This window comes from Marmota marmota, unplaced genomic scaffold (genome assembly GCF_001458135.2).
Source record: "Marmota marmota marmota unplaced genomic scaffold, marMar, whole genome shotgun sequence".
Lineage (NCBI taxonomy): Eukaryota > Metazoa > Chordata > Mammalia > Rodentia > Sciuridae > Marmota > Marmota marmota.
Genome location: NW_026000196.1, coordinates 6,396,026 through 6,403,542, shown reverse-complemented (window position 1 = coordinate 6,403,542; position 7,517 = coordinate 6,396,026). Strand labels below are relative to the sequence as shown.

Genomic DNA, 7,517 nt, shown 5'->3' with positions numbered 1-7,517 from the left:
GGAGGATAGTGCTCCTCTGTAGACTACCCCACCACTGATATCTGGAGACCACCTTTTCTCCTTCACCCTTAGCATCTTACTCCCTCCTGACTGGAAATGAGGAGTTCCAGAGACTCTACCTCCAGAACAAGGTCTTAGAGGTGGGACAATTCAGACAGAAAGGCAGGAGGCTGGAACAGGGGCATTACCTTCCACCTGTGAAGGCTCCAAGGAGGAGGCAGCTTCAGGCCAGGCTTCACTGCACTGGATCCAAAAGGAATCTTTAATCACTCCTCTGTGGGCTGCTCTGAATCTCCGGCAAAGCCCTCCCTTGGACATCACTTGGAGAGCACCTGAGTGGGTGGTGCTTGTTTAACTGTGAGGTCATGATCAATACTATGTCTACAAAGGAGCATGCTGGGGAAGTGATGGCCAGATTGTGTGTATGCGTATACCCGCGTATGCTTGTGTGACTATGCACACTGCGTGTGCGTGCCTGTGAGTATGTGCGTGCAACTGGAGCATGGAGCCGAATTCTGCCCAGTCCACCGCCCTGATAGCCTCTCCAACTCTGAGCTGATGGATCACACACCTTCTGGCCTGGGGTAAGAAGGCCGCGAAGAAATCTTCCCTGCGACGCGGAGCTGTTTATGTCTCTGGCGGCTGTGACTGGAGAAGGCGAGCGGCAGCGGCCCCCCATAGCTAGCACCCAGGGCTTGGCCCGGGGCTGCGGCGGGCCAGCGCGGGCGGAGCTGCTGGGCCTCGCGCTGCTGGGCCTCGCGCTGCTGCTGGGCCTCGTGCTGTACCTGGTGCGTGCAGGACCGTTGGTAGCGTGGCTGGCCGTTGGGGCTACCACGGTCTGGTGGCGACTGAGCCGCGAGCCCCGTGGCCCGCGCGCCGTGCCGTCGTCGTCGTTCGTTCGCAGCCAGCGAACACTGCTCGTCTCGCCTCTGACCAACGCGGCAGCAAACGGAAAGCTCCTAGAGCCTTGGACTCTGTTCAAAGGACTCAAACCCGCTAAACTGCTCCTCATGGGCAGCTACCTGGATAAGCCCGGCCCTCCGCAGCCTGCCACCGCGCAGGAGGGCAGGGACCTGAGGGAGCGGCCTGTCCGCCGCCTGCCCACCCGCTCCTCGCCACCTACACCTGCGGCCCAGCGGATCCCGCAGCGCGGTTACCCCTCTCTCCCGACCCCTTTCCACCGACCCCCCAGGAGGTCTATGCATAGGGATTGTGGGACTTTAGCCAATCCCTTTGTGATAGCTCCTCCAAGACACCATCCAATTCAGCAGGCCCAGTGTTCCATGCTAGGGGTACTGCCCACGGTGTGCTGGAATGGTTGTCAGAAGAAGGCTGTGCTTTCGGTTCGGAACTCAAAGATGGTGTGCAGCCCAGGGACTGTGAGGATTGCCCCTCCGGATAGCAGGTTAACTCGTCGTCTAATACCAGGGCGGTTAATCAACTCAACCCTGCCCTCACCATCTGGTAATGTCCCAGACTCATGTGCAAAAGAGAATGGTCTCAAAGAGGGGAAGAAAAGGATTGCGGAGGAAGACGACCAATTACTTGTTGATGGTCAGGAGAATAAGAGGAGACGCCAGGATAGCAGTAGGAGTGGACAGTCTCCATCTGTGCCCCTGGTGGCCAATGGAGGCTCCACTTCTTCTGTGCCTAACCCTGGGTCTCTGAAAAGAGTTCTCCCTTCCCAGAGCTCAGGAGAACATTCGAGTAAGCAATCTTGTACCTCACGGGTTAGCTCCCTGACAAGCACGTGCGGCGTCCGTTGTTCCGGCCGCAATATGATCACCAGTTCTTACAGTTCTACCCGCGGCATCTCTCGCCAGCAGCTGTGGAAGAGGAGTGGCTCCATTTCATCTCCCTTCTCTAGCCCAGCTTCCTCCCCAGAGAGGCCAGCCAAGAAAGCGAGAGAAGAGGAGCCACGTCAGCATTCCAGTTCTTCGACTCCTCCAGTGGCCAACAAGGAGTCCCAGGGAGAGAGGGCTGTGGACACTCCCACTCAGAAGCAGCAGAACTCGGGGGCTTCCCCATCTACACCCGGCAGCTCCAGACAACGGAAACGGAAGATTCCACTGCTGCCCAGGCGTCGGAACCAACTGACCTTGCCTTCACCACCTCAGCTTGGTTATCCCATCACGGCTGAGGACTTTGACCTGGAGAAGAAAGCTTCGCTCCAGTGGCTGAACAAGGTCTTAGAGGACAAGACTGATGTTCCTCCTCTGAAGTTGGTCAGTGAGAAGCCACCCGACACTCAGCCTTCTTTCACCCTGCCTGCTGCGAGTACCACTTTCTCAGCAGCCTCCTGGCCAGCCGTAGGCACTAGCCTGAAGAAGACGCAGAGTGTCCCAGGGCCATCCCTCCCAGAACCTTCATCTCTGAAGACACCCAGTCTTCTGGACTCTCTTGGCTCTTTACCATCAGGGCCCCTGCCAGAAACCTCTTCAGACTCAAAACCCACAGCCACTTTTTTGGGACTGGTCCCTGCTTCCTCCACAGCACCAGTCGCTGACACCAAGTCACCTCCAGCCCTTCAGGCTGACACATCTACCCCCTCTCCCATGCAAGGAGTGCTGTTTGGTGGCATGTCAAACAGTGAGACCTCTGACCCTTCCTCCCCAGGTGCCCTAGCCATGTCTTCTCCCACCTTCAAGCCTATTTTTGCAATGGCACCTAAAAGTGAGAGTGAAGGCCCCTTGCCATCCAGTCTAGCCAACCTCCCCACAATGACCACCAGCACTACCACCTCAACTTTTAAGCCCATCTTTGGTGACCTAGGGCCACCTGTGGCTGTGCCCTTGCCTGCTCCCTTTTCCTTTAAGCCAACAACTGCTGTGACGGCTGCTGCAGCCCCAGCTGCCCCTCTGTTTGCTGGCCTGGCCACTGCCACCTCTGTCGTGGCTTCCACCACCACCACCAGTGTGTCCAAATCTGCTTTTGGCTTTGGGGTCAACAGTGTGGCCAGTACTGGGAGCAGCACAACTAGCAGCATGACTTCCGCCTCTCAGCTCTTCCCCTTTGGGGTGCCCCCTGCTTCTGTCACCAGCTCTGCCAGGGCCATGGGCTCTGAATTCCAGTTTGGCAGGGCCCCCATCATGCAGACATCCACAGCAGTGACCACCTTTGGCCAGTCTCTGCCTGGTGCTGTTCAGATGGCAACCAGCAGCAGCAGCAGCAGCAGCAGCAGGAGGAGCACTGCTGGCTTCCGTGGCTTCGGTGGCTCCCTCACAACCTCAGCCCTGGCCGCCACCTGCCAGCCTACACTGACTTTCAGTAACACAACCACTCCTGCATTCAATATTCCCTTTGGCTTAAGTGCCAAGCACCCCGTCGCAGCATACCCAGTAGTCATCCCCCAGCCCAAATTTGGGGCTGCCAATGGGCAGCAGCAGAGGTCCACCAAGCCATCCCTAACCCCAAGCTTTGGCAGCCCTTTTCCTTTTGGGAACTCTGGGGCCCCTGCCCCATCTGTAGCACCAGTGCTAACGCCAATGTCAGCGCCCGCGGCAGCACTGGCCCAGCCAGCCCAGCCGGCCTTTGGCAGCTCAGCGCAGATGGGTTTTGGCTTGAAAACCACAGCCTCAGCCTTCAGCGTCCCTGCCAGCACAAAGAAAGCCTTTGGTGTAGCCACCACCTCTGGCTTCAGAGCTACCACCCACACCACTAGCAGTGGGACCAGTAGCTCAGTGTTTGGCAGCTCAACTTCGTCCCCTTTCACGTTTGGGGGACCTGTAGCCCCAAGTGTTGGGCTCAGTGTGGCTGCCCCAGACACCAACTCCACCTCTGGGGCATTCAATTTTGGACCTGGACAGAGTGGTACCACAGGAACCACCACCCCCTTTGTGGGGGTCTTAAGTCAGAATGCCCTGGGGATTCCCAGCCAGGGCACACCATTTGCCTTTAACGTGGCCAGCACATCTGAGAGCAAACCTGTGTATGGAAGCATCTCCACACCTACCTTTGGGTGGAGCACCCTAACCGCTGGAGTGGGCACAGCGGGCAACAGCCTTTCCTTTGGGGTGTCCTCTATACCCACCCAAGGCTTTGTTGGAGTCGGGTCCTTTGGATCAGCAGCCCCTTCATTTTCCATTGGTGCGGGACCCAAGACCCCAGGTGCTCGACCAAGACTGCAGGCCCGAAGGCAGCACACCCGTAAGAAATAGATTCTGTCCCTGTCCCCACCTTCATTCCCCTGTCCCCGTCTCCAATCCCCTGTCCCTGTCTCCAATCCCCTGTCCCCATCTCAATTCCCCTGTCCCCACCTCCATTCCCCTGTCCTAGTTTCCATTCCCCTGTCCCAGTCTCCATTCCCCTGTCCCAGTCTCCATTCCCCTGTCCCCACCCCATTCCCCTGTCCCCCTCCCCATTCCCTTGTCCCTGCCCAAATCTGGACCTCAGCACCTACTAGGAAGAGCCTCTGACTCTTCAAGTTCCATAAAACAAAACTACCCTAGATCTCTAGCTTCAGCCACCAGGGTGGTGGTAGCAGCCCAGGGGCTCTTTCCCTTCTGGAGGAAGCAGGCGCCTCAGGGAGGAAGCAGGCAGTGGCAGGGCCCAAGCCTGATACCAGTACTTGAACAGTTGCACTGATGTTGAGAGCCGCAGCCGAGTAGGGATGGTGCCTGGCGTTTTGCCAGGGGGAGTGGTTGAGAGGTGGTGCCAGGGAGCCATTAGGATGGTGATGTTTGAGCTCTCCTGGAGTTCCTGGAGAGTTCGCGTGGGTGGTAGGTTCGAAGTTCGTTCCTGCTTGAATCTACAAGTGGCTCGTGACCTCCCGGTTATTTGTGCCCAGCCAAGCTGCGGGATGCAGCTGAAGAACTAAAGGAACATCTGTACATACTGTTGGCTCACTTCCCTGACTCATTTAGTATGTCACTTAGTCAGGTGGCCTCCCTTCCCACCTTTTCCCCCAAGAGCCATCCTTGCCAGAGCATGCAATGCACACAACTTGAATCTCTGTTGCATTTGGTGGGATTGGATAAAATGAATAATTTTCAGTCACAAGCGGGGAGGTCTTTTGGATCAGCAGCCCCTTCATTTTCCATTGATGGCGGGACCCAAGACCCCAGGTGCTCAACCAAGACTGCAGGCCTGAAGGCAGCACACCCGTAAGAAATAGCTTCTGTCCCCGTCTCCATTTCACATTATTTATAAGAATTATATAACATGGGCAAAAGGGACTCCAGTCCCTCAAGAAAGCTGTCTGGGACAGCACTTGAGCCCTTTCTTTACACAGATCACCCAACTGTGCAGCTAATTCCTGATCACCGGCATTCATACTTACCACTTCAATGAACCAAGATGGAAGGAATTTAAAAGCTTAAATACAAAAATGAATTTTTACTTTGTTAAAATATTTTAGCACATGATTCTCCTAAAGAGGATGGGCATGGCAGCAGTTTTACTTGCTTGGCTGGGTTATAAGAAGTGGTTCTCTTCCTCTGGTCTTTTTGCCTGGGAGACCCCAGTGGGTGTTGCTCGGGCTGCCCCCTTTCGCCCTGCCAAGTCCGAGTCAAGTCTTATCTCCAGCCCTCTGCCAGTTTGGGCCCTAAAAACTTGGTGGCTCAAGGCTGTCAGGCTGGCAGAGCTGGGAGTGACTGAAGCTCCTGGAGAGGGCAGGATGCCTCCAACTGCCCTCAGCCGCCGGCCGCCTCCACCTGCTGGCCTCGCTGCCCATTGTCTGCCTCTCCTCTTTGGGAGGAGTATGAATTCCTAAGCCTAAATTAAAAAAATATATATTTAAACTTAAAATTTTAACAAAAATTTATTTTTTAATTTAAGCTAAATTGCCTTTTAAATTCCTCCAAGCTTGGTTCATTGAGGTGACTAAGTATGATTGCTGGTGACCAGGAACTAGCTGCATAGTTAGGTGATGCCTGTGTGGTGAAGGGGCTCAAGTGCTGTCCCCAGGCAGCTTTCCTGAGGGAGCGGAGCTCCTTCTGGCTGTGTTATATAAATCTTATAAATAATGTAATGGAGCTGTATCCTTTTGTGACTAAGGTCAAATATCTTGTGACAGGGGACTCCCACCCCAAGAACAGTGGGGCACCTGTGTTAGCCTGGCTCTGTGCCAGACTGAAAAAAGAACTGAGACCCAAGTCCCAAATTCCTGTTAGGGTTGGAGGGGTAAGAGTGGGCCACATGTTTAAAAATGAAGCTTCTACCTATGCCTGATGTAAAGTGGATCCTCTTAAATTTATGAGCTAGTTTACCTCAGCTCTACCGGCAGGCCACTCGGCCCAGGAACACCTTGGTGGGGAGGGGGGCTGGTACCGCCTGGGCGTGGGTATGTATATATGTATATGTTTGTGCATTGGTCAGAACAGGAGGCTGAGGTTTTTCCATTATAAATAAAAATTTAATTCCTGTTGAATCTAGTTGGACTTTTTAGTATGAATGTGAGATTTTCCTTCTTGCTCATGTCATTAAGAATAAAATTTTTAAAAAAAAAAAAAAAAAAAAGGACCTTGAAGGCCTGGAGTGAGGGACAGGACTGTGGACCCTGCCCCTACATCCTGGCAAAGCTTGTTCAATCCAGACTCTGGGGAGATATGTATCAGGTTTCCCAACAGCATACACAGCAGTGGAACTTTCCGAACACCATGCCACTATGTGGTCTGAATGAGGTGCCCCTTTATCTTTCCTCCAGGATTGCCACTCTGTCAAAGACCTTTAGGTGTCATTACAGGTATTACATCCACTAGAACTGTCGGGTGCAGTGCTGCAAAGTGCCTGGAAAAGCACCTGGCACGTACTAGGCGTGCAAGATGTACTTGTTAAAGGAATAAACTTGCTTTATTTATGCCTCACACTCGCCCCAAAAGAAAGACAGCTCTGTCTTAGGAATTTACCAGGGAAGAAGCTAAGGTATAGTAACTCACACCAGGTCACTGAGCTTGTGAGGGATGGAGCTGGGGCTAGTATCCATGTCCTTCTCACTCCAGAGCTCATCCCATCTTCATCCCAACATTATAGCATTTTAAACCATAATAAGAGGTATCATCTTAAACTTGGGGGTTGTAACAGATTACATAAGATACAATGTAAATCTGAACAGAATGAATTGCTGTGGCCAGGATCAGTCAAAGGAAAGAGGCCTAGTGGGAACTAGAAGAGGGGAGAAAGAATGAACAGGGATTTCAAAGAGCCCCAAGGTCTTGCCTCCAGGGTACATGGTCCACCCTGAAGAGAGGCCCTTCTCCAGTAGCCACAGCTATGCCTCATTAGGACACAAGGACATAAAACCCCTTAGGGCCAGGAACCCTCTTTCAATAAGACCTGGATCTGGTAGAACAGTGGCAACAGTGCAGAAGCTGAGCCACTTTTGAATGAAGGAAGATTCCCCTTCCCCCTGGCTACTGGCCAAGGCAAGACTTGCCGGTGGCCATTCATCATCTGGGACCTTGATCCTGCCCCACCCCTCCACTGCCCAGACACTCCATGGCAAATCAGCCACTGCCATTCTGGGGCGTATAGAAAGTTTAGACATCAGGAACAGGTTTCCTTGGGGTCTGATCCCCTTT

General features: G+C 53.8%; 1 protein-coding gene across 1 annotated transcript; it reads left to right on the top strand.

Moving 5' to 3' along the window:
* Positions 1–629: 629 nt before the first annotated feature.
* LOC107148344 (nuclear envelope pore membrane protein POM 121C-like) lies at positions 630–4,157 on the top strand. Its single transcript, XM_048790430.1, has 2 exons — positions 630–2,207; positions 2,337–4,157. The coding sequence occupies exons 1-2, from the start codon at positions 630–632 to the stop codon at positions 4,155–4,157; spliced, it is 3,399 nt and encodes a 1,132-aa protein (XP_048646387.1).
* The last annotated feature ends 3,360 nt before the right edge of the window (positions 4,158–7,517 follow it).

Excerpts from the sequence above, each read along its gene's own strand:
- LOC107148344 (XM_048790430.1), top strand. The coding sequence starts at position 630 with ATGTCTCTGGCGGCTGTGACTGGAGAAGGCGAGCGGCAGCGGCCCCCC. Across the intron at positions 2,208-2,336 it reads TCTTAGAGGACAAGACTGAT|AGTGTCCCAGGGCCATCCCT; the intron begins GTTCCTCCTCTG and ends AAGAAGACGCAG.